The 23,126-nt window shown below is 38.6% G+C and overlaps 1 protein-coding gene across 4 annotated transcripts in view; it reads right to left on the bottom strand.

Annotated features, from left to right (window-relative positions):
- AKAP7 (A-kinase anchoring protein 7) overlaps window positions 1-23,126 on the bottom strand; it is a 76,132-nt gene that overhangs the window by 19,795 nt on the left and 33,211 nt on the right. For all 4 annotated transcript variants that reach the window (XR_007375291.1, XM_048936619.1, XM_048936616.1 and 1 more), the window contains exon 7: window positions 20,891-21,035. Coding sequence is in view for 3 of the 4 variants with exons in the window: in XM_048936619.1 (XP_048792576.1) it covers window positions 20,891-21,035 (145 nt within the window). In the remaining variant the exon portion in view is untranslated. The remainder of the gene's footprint in view (window positions 1-20,890; window positions 21,036-23,126) is intronic.

Raw genomic sequence — 23,126 nt, 5'->3', positions numbered from 1 at the left:
AAGACTGACTTACTGCTTGTGGTAGGCAAACCTGTCCTGCCTCTCATGACAGAAGGCTGGACAATACATCTTTTCTGTGGATGTAGCACAAATACAAAATAATTCATGTCAACCCCTATCCGACACATTAAAAGTTTAGTCAACTCACTGATTTACAACCATAACTTTTAGAATTTTCAAAATTAATTCAAGACTTACTTAAATAAAACGATCACATTTTGCCCACTGACCCTTCGTTTACTCTGGAAAGCAATCCCTAGTTTGATGTATTTTGGCAGTTTTGGGTCAAACCCAAAAGAGCAAGATTGAATTTTGCTGGCCAGGCTGTGCATTTCAGCTTCCCTTGCTCCTGCTTAGACAGTATGCAGCCCCAGTCCCTGTATTAATTTACTTACTTCCACATCTATTTTCAGGTATTATATTCAATCTACATCATAAGTAATAATTTATTGTTTGACAGCTACTCTGCACTAAATGCTTGATCTCATTAAATCAAAACATAAATGCTCAAATTGTTATACTCTGCCCTGCCAAGATGCAAGTTTCAACTTCTACAGTGCAAATAAGTTTCATATTCTACTGTGATGATCATATCACTAATTGTCTGATACATAATTTTGTATATGTTTAATATTTACAAGTCTCTCTCTTTTTTTTTTGTTTTGTTTTTTAAATCATGCTAATTCATGAAAGACTCAAACCAGGTAGCGAATGGGCTAACATGAAGTTTAACACCACTTATTTCATAAAACGCTCTCTTTTTTTTTTAACCACACACACACAAAAGCATCACATGCAAACATTTATTACATATGTATGGTAATCCTGAGCATATACATAGCCACCACAGTACCATATGTTTTAAATGTAGTGTGTGTTTATGAACTTGTATATATCAAATAAACACATGATTAAGCAATTTCTCAGCATGTACCAAAGATGCACTTCAAGTAAAATTTAGTCAAAGGAAGAAAGGAATAAATGTATTGAAAACAATGAGGTGGTACCTTTAGCTTCACACATTCACTGTAATTAATTCCTAATGGGCACTGAAGCCTGGAATAATAGAGAGAAAATGAAACAAAAAAACCCAACATGTTTAGCACTAACATAGGCAAACCAATGCCAGGCCTAACTCCAGGGTTATCATGGAGAGAATTCCCTTATGACCACAGAAATATCAAGAATTTGTAGACCACACACACATACATAATATACTCCATAGTGTATTTTTGGAATTTACACTTTTTTAAGAAGTCTCTTCTTAGGAATAGGAAGCCAAATTTTGATGGCCCTACCAACTCCATTGTTTCTAGTGCAAAACAACCAGGCAATTGTTACTGTCACAAGGGAAATAAAAAGCTCGGGTTAATTTCCCAGCGCAATCAGTTTAAAGGCCATCATGATAGCATGACAGAAGATGACAAACATACATGAACGCCATTCCCTTCCTCCCCTCATATGCCTGTAGTGCCAGGCAGGGCTGTCACAGAGCAGCGATCGAGGCAGCAACCGCTGACACAGCAGCTACGGAGGGCAGGGCAACACATGGCACGCTGGGCTCAAAGCCATGGGACATGAGAATCAGCGCTGGCACACACAGGGACAGTTCTGGCTCTTTCCTTCTCTCTCTTACCAGGCTGTGCTGGGCTGAAGGCAAAGCCCAATACTTACTACCCCTGTCAAACACTTCCGCTACTTTTCTCTTTCCAAGGTATCTCAGCACACCTCCTTCCCACACAAAGAGCAGCGCCGCCTCTGTGTTTTTATCTCCACGTCAGACACCACACTCTTATCTCAGCCATCACGAGACCTCCCCACTTCAGTTACCCATAGCTGTACCATATAACGGTGCCTATTCCCCCTCCCCAGAGCATGTGCTGCCCACATCAGACACTGCAGGCCCCAAGCCTACCCTTCCAATGCTCTTCTCATTTTGCCACAGTGCAATCCCCAAACACCACTGTCAGATCACAAGCAGCTTCAGGTCACGTCGTGCTAAATGCTATACACACTGTGTGTTGCTCACAGAACTCATAGGAGGAAAGCTGGTGCATGACAAGGGATGCCTGAGAGGAAGCACAGAGGTGGCAGCGTGAGAGGATTGAGAGCAGTGGGATGCAGGAGGACCCACCCTTCGTGTATCTTTGGTTCTCTGTCAGCACAACAGTCTCAAAGCACACTTGCTAATGCTGTCTGTGCCCCTCTGCTCTGTGCATTAGAAATGAGGAGCACTAGCAACTTGCTTCTCACACAAAGGAAATCTATACTTGCTATATGCTAAAAAAGAGTTCTGAAGTATAAAATGTTCAGTCATATTCCCCATACAAAATTTATAGCAGTCATCCTCATCCCATGACCTGTTAAGGAAAGACACCTATGAACAGCAGACTCCTTCAGGCTGCCTTCTAGATATATGGCATTGGTGGTGTACACATGATTTTGACTGATGATACATCCTCTGATTTTATTTATGCCTGAACAGCTTCCTGAGGAACAAAAATGAATACAAACCAGACCTATAAAAGGGAATTCTCTAGCTTACGGCCAGTGCATTATGTGAATTCAGTTAAAACTGGTTTCAGGAGGAGTGTGACAGAAATTTGGCTACAACCTCTAGAAGAAAGGTTACAAATATTTCACCCAACAGCAAGTCAAGAGTGAGAATATTATTGTGTAACCACACTTAAACACAATTTTCAGCACATAACTGAGTAGAAACAACACTCCAGCCAAATTAGCCTGCGTGACTAGGCGCACCAAAGGGTAAAGCAATCAGAAATCGCTTCCTCCTATCCAACATGGGTTTGCTCAGCCAAAAACCAAAGAGAAGTGCTGCGCCTGTTGGTCACTAGGACGTGCTAGCCGGACACACACTGTGCTGCCACTGTGCTGCACGTCAGCTGATCGTTGTGCGGGCTCCCGCAGCACCCACACAAAGAGGACTGCTAGGCTCTGCCAGCCGTCAGTCCCCTGCCCTGCAGTCACAGCCCGCCTGGTGCGGGGAGCACCGCCAGCCTTGTGCCATGCTCGCAGCAGTGGGACCTCTGCGTCCTGCCCTGCACCTCGCACGTTAAATGCCGCTAACAAGGAATACTGAAACGTTCACTTAGACTGCTTCTGCCTATGGAGATGGTTTGCCAGAACACAAATACAATTAGACGTAATTACTCAGCTGTATTACAAAGAAATCATAATCTACTTAGCAGAAATATTGTCCAGTCTGTCACCACCTATTCAGAAAGGAACAAATCCCACCCGCGGAATTCCAGCCGGCTCTCCTCTTTAAACTCCCCGACACGGGCAGCACGCCCAGCGGCACTTACTGATCTTCTCCTCGCCTCTCGAGAAGGGGAAGCAGCAGAGCTGCCCCATGGCAGCAGCCACGCAGCGCTCCCCGCGCCCCTCTGCCTGCCGCGAGCTCGACTGGGTGCGGACCGAACAGAGCTTCACCGCCTCCCGCCCGCTCGGCTCCCGCTGCCGGCGGCCGCGGCACGGGGTGGGCGGAGGCTCCCTCTCCCCGTCCGTCCCTCCGCCCATTGGCCCGCCCCCATCACACGGCTCCAGCCCCGGCCCGATCGCGGGTGGAGGTGAGAAATAACCACAGTGCTGCGGGCATTAGTGCTGTGGGTGCCCACGTCTTGTAAAAGTTCAGCTCATACTGCAAGTTCTACATTCATAGGAATTCTCTTCAGCTGTGCAGTGCCCTCATCTGAGAAGATGCTGTCAGCCCAATCAAGAGCAGAAAGAACGCACATGACCCACATTCTGCTATGCAAGTGAATTAAACATGAATACTACAGGGCATTCGTGAAGCCAGTCATCAAAGCACAGAGGCTATGTCTAAGAGCCAGAAGGTCCTTCCACACTGTTCAGGATCAAAACAGGAACACAGGCAATATTTTATGGAGAAAAATAAATCTTCTCCATTAGGAAATGTTAAAAAAAAAATCAGAAACATTTGAGTAATACAGCAAACAATAGCATACATTTAGCGGGCACAATCTCCTATATATCCTGTCTATGCAGTATTTGAATGAATAGAGAACTTGGGGTGCTGTCATCTTTTGGATAACGTTATACAAAGCAGCACATGAAGCATAAAATACTTCAAACATGTAGCAACCAGTTCTCTTCTGGTTGCTCTTCTCCTTCTAAGCAGTCCTGGCAATTCAGAGATGTTAAGTAGACAATATCAATTTTGGAACAGTCACAACCAGTGACAGATCTCTTTCATATATACAAGCCATCTTTCAGCCAAACCTAACAAAGCACATAATCACAAATGCAAATACAGAAAAGAAATAGAATAACAAAATCACAGAATCACCAAGGTTAAAAAAGACCTCCAAGATCATGTAGTCCAACCATCCACCTACCACCAATATTTCCCCAGTAGAGCATGTCCCTTAAAACCACATCTTAATGCTTCTTGAACACCTCCAGGCATGGTAACTCAGCCGTCTTCCTGGGCCTTTTCTATAGCACCTGACCACTCTTTTGGAGAAGAATTTTTTCCTAATATCCAAACGGAACCTTCCCCAGCACAACTTGAGGCCACTCCTTGTTGTCCTATTGCTAGTTACCTGGGAGAAAGGGCTGACTCCCACCTTGCCACAGGCTCCTTTCAGGTAATTGCAGAGAGCAATAAAGTCCCCCCTGAGCCTCCTCTTCTCCAGACTAAACAATCCCAGTTCCCCCAGCTGCTCCCCATAATACTTGTGCTTCAGATTCCTCACCAGCTTCATTGCCCTTCTCTGAACCTGCTCCAGGGCATCAATGACCATCTACCCTCCACTGAGGGGCCCAAAACTGAGCACAGTACTCAAGGTGTGGCCTCACCATAGATGAGTACAGGGGGATGATTACTCCCTGCTCCTGCTGGCAACACTATTTCTGATACAAGCCAGGATGCCCTTGGCCTTCTTGGCTATGTTGACAAACTGCTGGTCCATATTCAGCTCAGTGTTGACTGACTCCCCCAGGTCCATTTTTCCCACACAGTCTTCCAGCCACTCTGCTCCAAGCCTGCATTGTTCCATGGGCTTGTTGTGGCCAAGGTGCAGGACCTGGCTTCATCCCAGTGGCCTCAGCCCAGTGACCTGTCTACATCCTTCTGTTGGGCCTTCTTACACCCAGGCAGATTGACACTTCCTTCCAACTTGGTGTCATCTGCAAACTTAATGAGGGTGAACTCAAAGCCCTCATCCAGGTCATCCATAAAGATACTGAACAGGACAGACCCCAGTACCGATCCCTGGGGAACACCACTCGTGATCAGTGGATTTAACTCTATTCACCACCTCTCTCTGGGCCCAGCCCTCTTTACCCACCAAAGAGTGCTCTTGTCCAAGCCACAGGCTGCCAGCTTCTCCAGGAGAATACAGTGGGAGACAGTGTCAAAGGCCTTGCTGAAGTCTAGGTAGACTACACCAACAGCCTTCCCTTCATCCATCAGGCAGGTCATTTGATCACAGAAAGATCACAGAAGTTGGTCAAGCAGGACCTGCCTTTTGTGAACCCATGCTGGCTGGGCCTGATACCCTGGATTTCCCACATATGCAGTGTGATCTCACTCAAAATCATCTGATGAAAGGGGATTCAAGGAGGGCTCTGTCCAGATCAGCCTGTGGTGCTGCAATGTGCAGGTGAGAGCAGGGACCATGAAGTCACCTTCACAGCTGGATATGGTCCGTTTAGATATTTGAGCACATATTCACTGCCAGAAGTGTGACTGATCATAAATCAGTGCTTTGTCAGCTTTAGTTCATTCTGTTTTGACACTTCTTGAAATTTTGGTGAGATACATAAAGCTGTCACAGGCACAGAAATGTGACTGGATATCTAATTATAACAACTGTAGTCACATGAGGCCTGAGCAGCCACAGCATTAGAAAAAGCAAACAAGCCCTACAATACACAGGTACCTGTTTTGTTGAGAGGCAGAGAAGCTGGAGGGTCCTTGGGGCTATAGCTGATGGGAGGCTTTTCTCCAGGCAAGGAAGGGCAAGGTAGCACCCTTAACAAGGATGCCTGCCTAGACTAGCCAAGTTGAGCTGGTACAGAACCAGCAAGCAGAACTATTGGCTTTTACCAATCAGAAATTATCATCTTTAATCTCAGAAAGTGTCTCTTTCAGAGCAGACAAAGAAAAATAAAAGGTATCAATTCCAGGCAATGATAATTTCAGCCTTCTTAATGCTTTTGAATACTGTCATCCATCCAGAAGGAACATAAGCTGTTCCCAAGCCTGGGTATCTCTCTCTATGTGTGTATAGGTATCAGATTGTCTACCACTGTCAGGAATTGTTTTTTGAGCATCTATCAGTTCAAGACTACAATCTCTGTCAAGAAGAAAAAAGCAGAAACAAATGAGGAAGCCTTTACAACTACATGCCTTCTGTTGGACTTCCTGAAATGCAAACATTTTCCTGCTGCACTTAACATTGCAGACTATACTCCCATTTATTTGACACTTGATTTATAATGCAGTGTTAATTCCATCAGAATTTCCATTGTGCCCTTCTGAAAAGAATTCCATTTTATTTTTATTTTTTTTTACAGAGAAAAAGCTTAAATGACTAAACCAAATTGATTTTAAAGTGTTTGATTTTCTTATTCTTATGGTTTAAGCATATCCCTAGAAACATCTGCTACAGGGAAAAAAAGATACTGCGTTGGCATTTGCATTCTAAAATAGAAGTGCCTATTTTAGCTTTGCTTTTTAAAACTACGTTAAAATATATGCTTCCAGGGATGTCTAACTGCTAATATATGTTTTACAACACTGCCTTCTAGAGAGAGAATCTTGCTTTTATTCACTGTAAATTACTGCTTCTCAGACTTCGACTTGCTGAACATACTGTACCTTTTCCACAAAGGCTGAAAACTCAGCCACTGATATGCCTGACTTCTATTTTAAGTGTAACCTGAAGGCGAGGCTCAAGACCAAATCTGCCAACTGCCCAGATTGCTTACGCTCAGGAATGCATTCAGAGCCATGTTTGGAATGAGTCACAAGCTCTTCTGGGTGAAAACCTTAAATTCAGGAGTACAGACAGAACCCTTTCTTGCAGTGAACACGTCCGTGGTACATGCCCTAATGCATCACACCAGCTCTGGCAGTGATTTTGCCTAAGCAGAGGGTAGGTGTATGAGATGGGCTTCCTAGAGAACTCCAGCATATGTGAATGTTCTCCTTGATAAAGGAAATGTATAGATAAGCCCTGTGAGTATGACAGTGTGAAAAGCTAGGGGAAGACACACCTCATACTTCAGGCTCTTTCCAAGGCTCACTTTACAGGCCTGAGCCTCTGAGTACTTTCAAGCATTCCTTTAATCCAGAACTCCTATTGGCTCAATTTGAGTGAAGGATACATTAGTTAGAGACAGAGAAAAAACCCTCCAAATCCACAACAAACAAACAAGCAAACAAAAAAAACCCTTGAATCTTTTAGCTTAATAAAAATTACCAGATGCAATGTGAAAAAAACACTGAAATTTAATTTAGGGCAAAAATGCTTGCACCTGTGAACTTTTTCATTCTAAAACAGCTGAGGGTAATGAAGTTTGAAAAGCTATGTCCCTAGCAGTAAGTAGTTAGAGACAGCTATCATTGTTCACTGATGGTTAACTAGGAGTTAACCTGACTGTGAGCATACTAAAAAAATTAAGGAGAAAATAAAAATGTTGCCTTCCTTCTAACATATCTCATATAGTAAAGTAAAAAGACTTTTTCTTCTGTGGATAGAAATTAAACGAATTTTAAAAACAGTGGTGAGGTTCTAAATGACTATATTCAAATACTTAAGCTAGGTACACCTTCATTTCCAACAAATTAATGCTGTGTTTTTTTTAGAGGGGTTCTGATTTTTTTATTTTTTTATTTTTGTCCAAATGATGGTTTGAGTATTTGCATTGTTTTCCTGATTATGTTAAGCATTTAACAATACTTATTTTAATGAACGGGAAAACTTGGCTACCAAGTTGTTAGATGTTCTCAAATTTCTTTATCTTTTTGGCATTCAAACATGCCAACTTTCTACATTCAAAATAAAATGCAGTATCAACATGGCACAGTGTGATGTTCTTTGCTGCATTGACAAGGCCTTCTTGCTTCAGCTACAAGAGGGCGTCATGATCACAAACTCTCATACTGATGAGGGATTTCACACAACCCAGATATCTGCTGGGAAAGCAACATGGCACAGTGCAAACAATCCAGCAGACTCTCGGAGTGTGTTGAGGATAACTTCCTGGTCCCTGGTAATGGGAGACCAACCAGAGGTGAAGTATTACTGAACCCGTGCTCACCACTGCAGAGGAAGTCATTAAGTTAAGACTGGAGGCAGTTTGAACTGTACTGACCATGCCCTGGTCAAGTTTGTGATTTTGAGGGACATGGGCCTGGCAAAGAGCAGTCAGGACCCTGAGCTTCTGCAGAGAACCTTCAGGCTGTTTAAGGAATTACTGGACAAGATCCCCTGGGAAATTGTCCTTAGGGAACAGAAATGGAACAGAGCTGGTAGCTCTTTAAAAGACACCTTTCTGAGAGCACAGGAGCTCTCTGTCCTCCAGCAGAAGAAATCAAGCACAGGAGGCAGGAAATCACCATAGCTGAGTTTGACCTGCTGGTCAAACAGAGGGAAAAGAAGGAAATGTACAATCAGTGGAAGTAGAGACATGCGCCCTGGGCAGAATACAGCGATGTCCGAACGTGCAGGGATGGGATCAGGAAAACACAGGTGCAGGTGGAACTGAAATTCACAAAGGATGTAAAAAATAACAACAGGTCCTACAAGTACATTGGTCAGAAGAGACAGGCCGAGAAGAGTGTAGCCCCTAAATAAATGAGAAGGGAGAACTGGCTTCAACAGACTGACGAACTCAGCAAGCTCTTTGCTTCAGACTTTACTGGCAGACTGGCTTCTGACAACTTTCATGTCCCTGAACCTCTAGCTGGGGGTAGGGGGAGCAAATCCCTCCTGCTTTAAGGGCAGAGCAAATCACATGAGATTCATGTGACTGCCTCATGAGACTCAATGTGTACAAGTCTATGAAATTAGACAATACCAGTTCACTGAAATCTAACAGCTGTGAACTTTAGTAAACTGCACACCTTAACCTGTTCAGAGTATAAAGAAAAAAATATTAGGAAAATAAAGGATTAACTTTGACACCCCTTCCTTTGAAACATGTAACACATTCTGTCTCATGGTTTTCCAAAAAGAAGTCTCAACTTCTGAATGTGCTCAGCTGAGTTCTAGCTTCCTCCACACCAATGAGGGAGAAAGCAGCTTCATCTCCCCAACAGCCAGACCTCCACCACTGCCAGGGCTTTGACTACTGCCTGCAGGCAAAATGTCTTTTTACCACACTGTGAGAGTACTGCAGTTGCCACACTGCCTGTGTGTTCATCTATTGGATTCATTATCACAAAGAAATGTGCCAGATAGTCTCTGGTAAAAGATCCAGAGAGGCAGTAACACTAACTGCTTTCTTATGATATTCTCCTCCATGGTTTCTTCGACAGCAAAGCAGAAAATTCACTCTAAATAGAAAGCAAAGGAGATTTTGGAAAGCCAGCTAGCTTTTGCTTTCTTGGGTGGCTGCAAACGGAACTCCTTTTGGTTAGACATAGGCAGATTCCTGCTATCACCAAATTACAGAATTGCAGAATGGCTGAGATTGGAAGGGACCTCTAGAGGTCATTTGGTCATACAGTTTCATACACACCTATTTTATTTGTAGAAAAATGATATACTTTTGAGAAAAATATCTTAATTCTTAAAAAAGAGCTGTGACTGAGACACCTGTATAGGCACCATAAGCAACTGAGCAGACATTCCTATATATTTCTTCACTCAAATAACACAGCGGTATTTATAAAGATAAGAAAAAAAGGAAAGGGATTCTGTACTTACTGTCAAAACAAGAACATACAATATCTATTAAGCAAAATAATAAATCCATTCTCCCTTCCTGAGTCTATTGAAAATATTTCTTTATAAAATGTAGTCAAGCTTTATAAAAACTAAAGTGGTTTCCTTTGCTCTGGATACTATTTATTTGCATAACATTTTTGTGTGCTGTACAAACTAAAACTGCATTTACTCCTAGAAACAAAAAACTTGTAGAGGAGATCACTGGTTACACCTTTGGTATTGATGTTTATTTTTAAAATACTGTTCTGCACTAATTGATAGGATTTATGTATTTATTTTACTTACAATGCTAAAAATGAACTTTTCATTAATGTGCTAAAGAAGCTTTTAAGCAAGAATGCAAAATAAAGCATAGCTTAAAAAGTAAGCTCACGTATAAAAGATAATCTTTTAAATGGACATTCACAAACATGTCAGTCTAGGAAACTCTGAACTGTTTCCAAGTACAAGAACATTTTAATGAATCATGTACTAACTGTACATGTGAGAAAGAACATCTGGGCTTTACTCAGTCCAGAGCCTGCATGTAGTGGGTAATCTGTAATCCACAGGACTGGCAGGAAGCAGCTTTGGTATGTCAAGAACGGTGACAGTCCAACAGTCAAAGAATGCTCAAAAATGCATGCTTATTCAAATGCATTTCTTTTGTGCTTTTTGTAACTCTCTCCATGTGAACACACCAATTTGGAGGCTCAGTTGGTTAAAAGGCTTCCAGAGAGAAAAGAGCTGCTTAAAGGCAACTTTTAGTTAAATAAATAGCTGCATTACGGTACATAGACATGCATGCATGTGCACATACACAAACATGGAAATACACACACACACACACACACTCATCAACCCTTTATGTTGATAATTTGTCTTTAATGAACGAATACCACTAAAATTAGAGAAGACCAAACAGAACATTTTGACTGATATGTCTGCATCCAAAAATAGAATAAAAATATGTACATACTACTATAGTCAAGCACTCGTGTAGTCGTATACTTATGCTCATTTTGAACAGCCTAGAAATGGAAGCATCTCATTTTGGGACCAAATGTCTGCAAAAGATATTCCTTTCTTTGAATTGTAACTTTTGTTTATACATAGACATGTAACACGCTTCTATAACTCAGATTAACAGGACTTGTCAACATAACACACCTATCAAATGCACATTTCAGTCGAGTAGATAACATTCATTCAGTCCATGGGTTATATTTCATTGCATGCAAGATGACCAGGAATGAAAATCTGTTTGGAGAACAGCCCTTAAGATAGAGACTGTAGAGAGAATTGCTAATATAAGTGCACTAATAGCACAAAGGTTTTAATATAGTTGCACTGGTGGACCATTGCATTTGAATTTCATAAAATTGTTTGAGTTGGGAGGGACCTTTAAAGGCCATCTAGTCCAACTCCCCCACAATGAACAGGGATACTTATGGTTTGATCAGGTTGCTCAGAGCCCTGTCCAGCCTTTGAATGTCTCCACGATTAGTCTGGCTCTATGTAAACATACAATGAAGAATGTATGTGTATGACAGAATGCAACATCTTCCATTAAATTAAATTAATTCTTCCATTAAAGTGATCGACAAAAACTAAAGAGTTCAAACAAAAACACAATTGTCATAAAAGTTATGTCTATAAAAAGTGAATTTACTAAATATCAGCAGCTGATTAATTCCATGCATTTGTTGCAACTCATCTAATAAAGAGGGATGCTAAGTAGGATCGAAACTTTCAGAAATATTTTTACTTGGCTAATGCACTGTGCTCTGTAATTTTTACCTCTAACTCCACTGTACTACAGAGTTTTTTTTTCCCAAAATAATTATTTTCCTGAAATTTCATTACGTATGCCTCACCACTACTGGCCTTGAACCACATGAAATCCCAAAATGTGAAAGACATGGGGAAAAAAGGACAGAAAGTGATTGAAGAGTTTAGAAATAAAAGGACATAAAAAATCAGAAAGAACTCAGTTTTAAAAAAATCTTATCCTTTTTCCTAATAAGCAACTTGAATAATCACAGCTTCACTGCACAAATTGGTAATGTAAGTAAAAAAATAAGGCATGATAATACAGAGAAGCAGCAAAAACTCAGATTCTGCTTCAACAGGAAAATATTTACAAATTTAAAACTAAACAAAGCCTTGGTATTTACACATCTGTATTTCAAATTACATAGTTAGGTTTACTTTGAAATAGGTTTATGCTGTCTATATAGAAAAAATGTGTTATAATATTTTAAATCCCATTTGAAGAAAAAAACTCTCTTCATGACTTTCCTAGTTAAGAAAAACTATCCTCAAAAATATATAACCAATATAGCAGTCTACTTATCTACATTCAAACCAATCCAAGTAATGAAGAAAGATTATCAAGGTGTTGTGCATATGTCTCAAAAGGAAAAAAATACACATAGAAACACAGAGTCACATGAGAAGCTGAGGCTAGATAACCAGGTGACTGCAAAAGAATTAGATGATAGAAATGACTGAGGTAATGGCTAATCCAGATTATGGAGAGCAGTTGAGAGATTTGGAGATTAGCATCTATGCACCTTGGCTAACTTGTCAGAGAAGATAACTGCAATACTGAAAAAACTGAATTGACTAGCAATAAAAACTACAAAGAATTCAACTTATGCTTCTAAAAAAGTCCATCTACGAGAAGCAGCTATATTTGCCATGTAAAATAATTATTACTTTCACTTGCTTTTACGTGTTTATATGGTCACATTGCAACAATCATAAGCTTTTGTTTGTCTCTTTGATTTTATATTAATGCTTCTATATATATATATTTTTTTTTTTTTTAACCAAAGAATGGCCATACATCTCCTGACAAATAAACCTATTTATATAGCAAAGGTTTTGTTCTGGAAGTGATTTCTTCGCATTGATCCAGTACAACTGCAATACAGTAGTAAAAATAACATTTGTAATAATAAATATGCACCAATATGTCTCCTTTTCTGCCAAGGGTTGTATATGTCCTAATTAAGTGATGCAAATTTTAACATGCAGTGCTTTGTGTTTCCAATACGATAGATAAAAACAGAGAAGGAAAAATACGGAGCTTTCCTGCATTTGAAAGATAAGACAGATTAACGTTGGTTGGGCATTTTAAAATACAAAGTGCCATTTCTGGTCAATTCCATACGTGAACACTCTTATTTTGGAATAAGAGTGCTTTGTTCCTGTTCAGCTTGACCCATTTTCCATGTGTATTTAATCAGGAACAGTTTTATGTGTAAAGAAGCCTTTTGTTTGTTCTCTTGATTAAAGCAACAAAGCTCGGTATGTAGGCATTCTGACCCAAACATCTTTAAATAAATCAACAAGCTATGAAAACACTAACTGGGTATTAAAATGCTTTTCCACTGTTTCCCTGAATAACTGATTTTAAAATTACAAAGTTTTTTAAACAGTCTTTGGTCAGCAAGTACTTTCTGCTATAATTGGTAGGCTGTGGACAGTTAGAGCAATTGAAAAATACTCACACTGTAACAACAGAATACTGTTTTTCCTCTCAGAGTACGCCCTTTGAATTACTAAAAAGCACTCCGTGCAGGTACAGCACAAGAGCTTAATTAAATAACAGTAAGTCAAATATAGCTTCCTATTGATGTTACGACCATAGAATAAATATGCATGAACAAGATGTGACTTTCTAGCTTGGAAAATTGTAAAAAATTACTATTTTCTAATGGTACATTCAATGAAAGAACACTAAACATTTTATTTACTCCTCACATAAATAAAAATAAACTCGCAGTTTATTTATTGCAGGCATTTAGCATATCTTGACTTCAATATGTTATATATTTGCAATCTATTTAAAAATTTAAGAATGAATCAGCTGTTTGGAAACCAACATCTGCCTGAGGAAAAATGTCTGCAAAGGAAAAATACTTAACATACAAAAAAGATGGTTGGTAATTTTAAATTGTACTTTACAGCATGTTAGCCTATGTGATGAAAAATCAGTTGTCTTCTACTTACTTACTCAAGAAAATTTTCACTATGAGTCACATTCTCATTGATCTGAAATACACTTTTGTACTTTCTGTCAGGTTTACTTCATCAATTTTCTTCCCTTGTCTGCAGATAATTTTGAAAGCTATTTGTGGGAAGTCTTACTTTTGTTGTTTCCACTGCTGATAACAGCACTGGCATGAAACATCTCAGCTTCAAACATCTTTTTATTGGAAAATAGGAAGACAAATACCAGCATTTAGGCTTCAGACAGCCCTAGAATTTTAATACAATATCTTTAAAAGAAAATTGCAAAAATTGCCCCATACAAAGTAAATAATATGTAATCATGGACTCACAAATAACAATCTTGGAAGATGATGAGGTTTTACTTACTTTGAGTATTAGGAAATGCATGATTGAACACCAAGCATCACGCTCCTGTATTTAAGACTCTCTGCTGCTTTCTAATGAAAAGTTTTGTACACATTTGCCAATGTTAGAGCTGAATGTTGGGGACACTAGAAGTTGCCCTTGAAGCAATAAAATATCATTCTGAAATGAAAATCTTTTCAAATCATATTTACAATGATTAATTTCATTTCAGTCAACTTGTTAGCCTCCCTATTTACACAGAGTATTTATCACTATAGCTTTTAACTTATAACTTAACATAAAAGTGCTGTATCATTATGAAAAATGCCATGCTAATGATTAATGTTTCAATAGCATAAAGTTATCAATAAAGGAGGAACTGTACAGCATATGACATATGTCACTAAAGCTAAAGAGAGCATACATCAAGTTTTAATGTAAGACAAGAAAAAATGAATGACTAGGGGAACGCTCCATTCTCAGCAATGAATACAAAATATTTGCAGTGTATGAAACTACTGGATCACCACTTTCTATCCACTGTCCATAAAGAACCCGGTTTTTAGGTTATAAACTAAAATGTGAGTGCTTCTCTGCCATATTGGAAGGAATCCCTCTTATACGTCAGTATTTGATGACATGACACTGCAAACAAATAGTGCTTTTAAGAAAGACTTCACAGATTAACCCGTGGTATCTGTTGCTTTGCATGTAGGCAAAGCGCTATTTAGCATATTGTATGCATAAAACTGTAGCAGCTGTGGATAAACTCATCACAAACAGTGAACGAATAACTAATTACAAATGTTAAGAAATAGCCCCTGTGAAGCTGCCCAAGACATTTTTATCCATTAGCAGCATGACTGCTGTTACTAATTAAAATTTAGGAAGTGTGCCAGAGATATGCAAGAAACACAAGAATGGTTAATCACATCCTAATACAGTAGAGAAATTAAAAGCCTATAAATAGATCATCACGGAAAGAAAAATTAAAAAGTGAAACAATATGAATAGGAATATTCTGAAATTATAGAACAAGGAGTAGGACAGATAACGGGCAAATTCAAAGGATGATTCAGAATTTTAGAAGTGATTCAATGCCATGCAATTATGGAGAGTAAAAGAAATCAATAAAAGACACGCATCATTTTAAAGGATGTAGAATCTGGACGATCAAACCAACATTTACTTGTTTACCACTGCTGTGTCCAACGTGAGAAAATGTTTAATTGCTGTATGAATAAAATCAATCACAGTCGGGTCAAACCAGCTGCCTGGCTAGCACTGTAAAATATAATATGGAAGCATAAGGTGCACCACTACATCCTAAATCGAGGCTATTAAAAAAGTTACTTAAACAATTCTGATGGCCTAAGAACAGCTGTCTGCAAGAATATGTTTTGTTTGTAACATGTTCTGCTTATAAGGTTATTGATCTCCTCAAATGCAAACCTTACAAATATAATGCATCCTTCAGTTGAGAATCTGTGTGGTTTTGTATCTATATAATTAACAAGCAAACTAATTAACAAATACTAACAACTGTTTAAATGGGGTTATCGCAGATCCACTTCTTGCCTATATTAGACACCTCTTAGCACTGCCTATCTGACATGCACTTTAGGATGGGATGAATGACTGTCTGCACATGTCTCCCACTTCAGAGAGACTGCAGAAAGCAGACTGGACACCTGCCTTCTACGTAAGTTCCAGAGAAATGGAGACTAACACACCAGTGCTCTGCTGTTGAAAAACGCACCTGTTCGAAGAATTATTTGAGAATAGAGCATTATTTTACCATATTCTTACGCTTCTATTCACAATAACTAAATGGCTGTCATCTGCTGTTTCACTTTCCCGATTGCTACCGCTAGATTGCAAGTGTTAAGTGGAGCCCTAACCTCTGGCCTGGCACACAGTCCCAACATGTGAGTTCTAGTTGGGCAGAAAGAAAGAGCTGAGTGGTTTCCACCAAAGTACAGACTACTGTTGAGGATCTTCTGTCTCAAAGATATCACAGAGGAAGTCTCATATTTAACCTTATTAGCAGCCACTCAGGAGAACCTTACCAGAGTTTACAGCACAAATACAGCCTGGCATGTGAAAGCTTCCTTTGATGTATATATAATTCAATTTTATTTTTTATTACAATAAATACATTCTCTTTAAAACAAAAGTCTACAAAAATCTTAATGTACAGATCCTGAAAAATATTTAAGCAGGATACTTAACATCAAAGTCATGTTTAACATAAGGAAATTTAATAATGATCACTTTGATGGCCAGATGGTCTACTGAACATCTCTAACGTGACATAAAGAACTGACCCATCATTTAGCTAAGGGAGTTCATATTGAGAAGCTCACCTCGTTCCAACATTCACTGTTCTTTCAGATTTGGGGTGACATACAAGGGGTGTCACAGTGAGTTGTCTGAAGAAGCACTTTTTGATGGCTTGCTGTTTTATTTGCTTTAAAGAATAAACTGGTCTCTGCTTTGAGAATAAAGCTTCAACCCCATTGTCACTGTCACGTCAAATTCTAACTTCTGAATACATACCCTGAGGGGCTGGCATGCAGATGCAGAGGTCTGGTATGTGCATCTATTGGCTATGCTAAAGATATTGGATGTTTCTCTGTAACATACCATCAATGCTTGTTCACCTGCTGTGCATACTGTTAAATCTCAGTAGGTGTTCCACCTCTGTCTTTGTCTATATCAAGCTTTAATGCTTCCTCTATTTTTAAACGTTTTTAAAATGTGCAGCTACCAAGCTGGTTTGTGTTGTGGCATTTCTTAGCAATAGCAATGACAGTATGCAGCCCTTAATTGTGTATCGATTTGTGTTCCTCTTCTAGCATTACATCTGACCCTTTTTTAGATCTTTTCATCTTATTAGATGAGTAAACTTGAAATTTGACCAAACTCTAAGTAGTAAAAAGTAAATACTGCCTTTGCGTTTTCTGTGCACTTTGAGGAAAAACCTGTGCTTGAGTGCACATACGCAGAAAGAATTAGGGCTGGGCACAGCTCTTGTCTGTAATAAGTAATTTTTAATTTTTTCTATTTCTGATGTATTGATAGAACTGCATTGACTCCCTCTCATGTTTACTTGAATGCTGTAGCCAGCTATGTTTACTAAAGCCCCTATTCAAATAATCTTTTAAAATATTTAAAAAATATTTAAAATATTGAGTTTTTCAAATTTCATTAGAATAGTTTCTCCTTCTCTGAAATTAAACAATAAAGGCTTTAAACTCTGTTCAAATATAGCTGTTTTTCCTCTACTATTGCCTTTAGAATGTACACAAAACTAGAAAAACAAGATGCATACATTTTGGAAAGATGTGTTGACCCTCTGAGGGTCTGAGGAAAATGGGGATCAGAAAGCTCCATTTTCTTAATGTCATGTCACTGAAGAACTATCCAAATATGATGGCTAGAGAAAGCCAGATGTAGTACTCATATAAAAACAATTCAGAGGATTCTGTTCAGACTGTGAAAATTACACTTCCCATAAATTCTTTTGCATTATCACACCACAAATCAGCCAAAGAGGCATCTGATTCTTGCTTTGAATATCAGTTGATTGACTGTTGTTAAAAAACATTTAATGGGACTTACACTCAAAAGCTGAAAGATTATCTCATTTTAGCATTCTCAAATGCTGCTAACACAAAAAGTTCAAGAAGCACAGAGATTTAAATAAATGTTCCAAAATAATATCATCAATATCTACCACATATACTTTTATCCATAATGAGCTATTTACCATATTCCTTAATCAGATACATATTCCAAAACATTCTAAAGTATATTTGTGAATAGTTGAGCCTTACTTTAATCCAAATGAAAAATGTTGTTCCATGGTAAATAATCTTTACTTTCTCTTTTTCTAAGTATTTGAATATATATAAGTACCTAATTGGATGTGCAAACATATGTGCAGATATTAGCGATATATATACACATAGATAAAGCTATAAAACATCCATAAGACAAGTAAAAAATATTATATATACTGAGAGAGAAAGAGAAATGTATAAATAAATCTAATTTTGGTTTTGATTGATCTGGATTTTGCAATATTGTCGACACTAATTTAAAGAGCCATCCTATATATATTTTTTTAATCTGTACCATAGGCAGTATTTTCTATTTGTTTTGCAACAGTAAATTTCAATAAAGATGACCTAAGTGCAAACAAAACCATTAACACAAAATAATATTTAGCATCTGCAAAGTGACTGGCACGCTGAAAGTACTGTGTAAGTATTTAATAACAATTCCTCAAAACAGACCTGAGGATCAGTAAGAACTTCCCCCATCAGTGTTGGAGAATAGGGAAACAAGGTACCACAAGGCACAAAGCAAGTTATCCCCTGCACCCTACATAGGGTACTGGAAGCAACACTACCTTTTAGTAGCAGTGTTTATGCAAATCTGCTCCAAACAATAGAAACTTAAAGAGATGGTAGTAACTGCTCGTAAACACCCTTTGTCTTCTCCACTACAGTTAGTTTTGACATAGCATTAAGTATTAACAACTTCAGATGTTGAAGAGTAGGTGAAAAACAGCAGATGAGGCATACAAGCTCAGTGTAGTTTTTTTATGATGAAAGAATAGTATTTGCTAGGGAAAAAAAATGGAGTATATTGAATTAATCCCATGTATTTCTGTTCATTTCAAGCCTTAGAATGTTGTAGCTTTCCACTGAAATCAGCTCAGACAGAAAAGATGCCTGTATCAGCAGTTTTCATTTTATTTTTTTGCTCATCGTGCCTTTAAGGATTGTGCAGAATTTGAGGATGAATGGACACGCTACCTTTGCAAAGTTCCCATCTTTTTGTGATTTCTTAGTCTTTAAGGATGCATCTTCAAAATAAGTAGAATTTTTCTTCTTTTTAAGATTTCTCAGTCCTTAAAGATGAAGTCATGGCTTTCCTTTAAAACTGTCTACAATGAAGGTGTTTCTATTGAGCTAGAAGGGATGACAACGGTCTTGGAAGACTTCCCTAATGTATGTTTTATTCTCTTTTTCTGAGGATTCCACCATTCCTTGGTCATGGATATTTTCATTAATAAAGCTAGGATGCTTTTAAGTTGGAAAGGTTATATCCACTGGCATGCTTGTTGATCCCTCTGGTCAATTTTTGTTAAGAATATTTCTGCTTATTACCAGAACTCTGGAAAATGCTGCAATGTATAGTTTATCATAGAATTAGTTTATCATAGTCTTTAAGTAAGCATTTTGTTGTTGAGGACACCTGTAAAAGATTTTTTATATTTCTTCCTTCTTGTTAGAGGAACCACACAAGAACAGATGTTCTCTTTTTCCTTGAGTATGTCAAAGTGAAGACTTCAATTTATTAACATTTAAGACTGTCCACATTCTTGTTGAAAAGGAACCACTGCTCATTCACAACATGCAAAACAAAGTTTTGCTCCATTTCTGAATTTCTATTTCTAAAGGAAAAATCCAAATTAAATCTTCAAATGAGCTTTTGGCATGAATGTCAGTATCCCATGTCTTCCAACACCACTACATTACCATTGACATGACCCAAAATATAAAATCAAAGGTGTACAAAGAAAAAACATAAGTTGACCTTCTGTGACCATGAACTGTTCCCTGTTATAAACCTCGTTTAAGATTCACATCTGACACAGCACATATAAAGATCCTGCCTAATTAGGAAAGGGAAAAAAATTACAATTAATTTTAATTTTGCTGTACGACTACTAGCCTGTCATCCCATTAAAGATCTCCAAACTGTGGGAATGGTGTCTTTCAAGGTAATAAATTACTCAATGCATGCCTAGGTTGAAAGGGTTGACTGTATTTAAGTAAATATCCTAAAAATTTTCTAAATATTCCACTGAAGATTATTTTAACTCATGTTCTTAATATGAATAACAGCAGTCTCAACCAAGCTCTACCATCAGCTAGTTGGAACTAAGTGGGTTTATGATAGAGCCTTTATCTCCTAGACTCTCAGTGCATAGACCTTCTTTGCATACCACCTGAAATGCCAGCTATATATGATTTGTGGCAAAGATTAAAAGTCAAGTCTAGAATAACTACTGAGTGAAATTTCAAATAAAGCAGGAGTAGACAAATGTAATTTCTGGCATTGTAACATTCTACACAAGGTATCTGTACAACGTCAGTAGTGTTGATGATACTCTGACAAGTTATTAAATCTATTACACCATTTAAATTCTCTTTATATATGAATAAGTGAAGTCGCATCTCTCCCATACCAGAGATATTTCACTTACTGTTAATCATCCATAGTTACTGTGTCTAATCAAATTTGGTAACACATGCTGCCTTTGTAGTCAAAAGAGAGATGAGCTCTCACTCATTTTGGAATAAGAAATAGGACTGGGGATGGATAGTTAACCACAAGCTTTAGCTGTCATCAAGAAGCACTACACAGTATACCTATATGCCAAGACTTGAAGGACAGACTTCTGTCAAACTCCATGGATATTATTACAAAAAATTCCTAACATACACTGCAGAAAGAATAGTTTTTCATGTAGATAAATTATAGACATCACTGATAAAAGAGGAAAATGAAGATGTACTTACCAAGAAAAACAGAGGACTCACAGTAGTAATAGCCATTGGGTTGCTTTTTTTTCAACATAGAGCAAAGATCGAAGCGATGCAGGATTTCATTTCCAAAATAATGGCTTTTATAATCTTCATAAAGGCTTGAGTCAATTTTTTTCACCTTTAAATATCAATATAAAGTTCAATTACAGGTTCTGCTAGAAGACTGAACTTTCACATTTAATGCCTATAGTTTTCATTTTAACTAGAGGTTTTGTTAAAATGGAAATTTGCTTCAAAATGAAAGAAGAGTACTGAAACAATGCTGTGCCAAATATTCTGTTTCAGCTACATAGTTATCTACTGCAGAACTTAAACAAAGGATTAAAAATGTCATTAAACCTCCTTTCTACTCATTCTTCTTCAGTCACGTACCATACACAACACTGCAAGTGCTTTAATTTCAAATGGTTTGCAAGAGTCTTCATGGAACACTTAACTGTAAATTATTCGCCATATCAGCACCAGGCAAGTTATTACAGAGAAAAATCTCAAATGTTTGTCAAGAGCAGTTTTTTGTTTTCAAAGTCATCAAATGGAAAATATGTACTTTTTTCCTTTTTTTTTTTCCCTAACAGATTGGCGCTGTGGGGACACAGGCTCTGTGATGGATGTACTTGCTGCTGTTCTCTGTGCAGGTGCCACTGGTAGGAAGGCTGAGCACATATCCCCAGACATAGGCAGAAGTGTAGAGGACATACACTGAAAGTGCCCCAGCAAGACACTGGTACAACAGTACCCACAGATAGGGCAGACAGCAGACAGACCCCACTCACTTCAGCATCTGGCACTGAGACTCCACTGGCTCCAGCCACTGACACAGCAGGCCTGCGGAACTCACACACTGCCCTAACTCGAAATTCACACACACCAGTCCCCCCAGTAGCTGGCCCCTTATCCCTGCAGCACACACAGGACTGGGAGTAAGATTACGCAGACAGCTGGTTAAGAGAAGATTTAATAAAACAGGACGGCCTTCAGTGGTCAAGCAAGTGCTGTTTTACATGATTTTTTACACTCTTTTTTGTCCCTCCTTTGTTTCTCCGATATCCCCTTCCCCAGTATGTTCGTCCATTAGTTTGTAGTCTCACCTTTAACATCCTTTAACATCCTGGACCCTCAAGGTTTACACAAACCAACAGTTGCGATGTCCTATTTTGCCTGCACTTTCCCAGCAGCCCACCAATTAGTGTCATTGGCAACGTTTGTTTCTTGGTTTTGCCTGTATTACATTTGCCTGACAGCTTTGAGTCTCTATACATTTCATTTATGGCTTCTCTCTTCCCCTTATCACCCCACTTGACAAGGCCTTCTACTAGACAATCTGATGGAAATAAGCATTCCCACACTCCACACACTCATAGCAATCACTGTGACTGACTAGGTTTAACTCTTGTTGCTGTCTCCTTAATCATGTTAGTCAGGCTTGTGTCCCCATATGCCACTGCTTTTGGCTTCTTGCTTTTCTTATTATCTCCATCCACACTGAAAAGGTCCTCCACCAGATGCCCCAAGGCAGATAGATGCTGTCTCCTTCCACATACCTTTATACAACATCCATTTGTCTAAGCAGTGCACATACTCATTTCTTGTGATCCTTTCACAGTTATTTGCATGCAATATGTGCTCACTGAAGGCTTTCTACTGAGTTTTTACTTCAATAAAGATTCACTTCAGAAGAACCTTGTTTCTCTAAGTACCTGCACATTTAGTTCTATCATTGTAAGTCTTGTTCAACCAGGTCAGAAATGTCTTTCCAGTTCCTTAATCTCTGAAATGATGACATCTAGTGGTGGACGTTTTCTATCTAAGGTACACAATCTCCTTGTAAGTGTAAGTGCATTCCAAACTCACTCATTATTTAAAATATGATATTCTATGGCTGAATTGGTTCTTAGATAATTTCGAATTCTAGGCTACTTTGAAACTAAATCATCAACTGTGTTCTCTGGCTGACAGTTCTTTGAAATACGCTTAGTCTTCCATCAGTAATTTAAAGAAAGACCTTTTCAGCCAGGAGAATGCTTGTCAAAATGTGAAGCCTCAAGTATTCGGTGAAGAAAATGAGGGAGGAATCCAGGGAAGAGATCGAGATCATCATGCTCCAATAAGAAACAGCATTCAAAAGGGGCTGGGATGGTGCTTGTCAAAAACAGATTGGTTGTGAGTGAATCAAATGCTAAATGGTCAGGAATTGAGTTTTGCTGTTGAC

The sequence above is a fragment of the Lagopus muta genome, chromosome 2 (genome assembly GCF_023343835.1).
Source record: "Lagopus muta isolate bLagMut1 chromosome 2, bLagMut1 primary, whole genome shotgun sequence".
Classification (NCBI taxonomy): domain Eukaryota; kingdom Metazoa; phylum Chordata; class Aves; order Galliformes; family Phasianidae; genus Lagopus; species Lagopus muta.
This window is presented reverse-complemented; position numbering and strand designations above follow the sequence as displayed.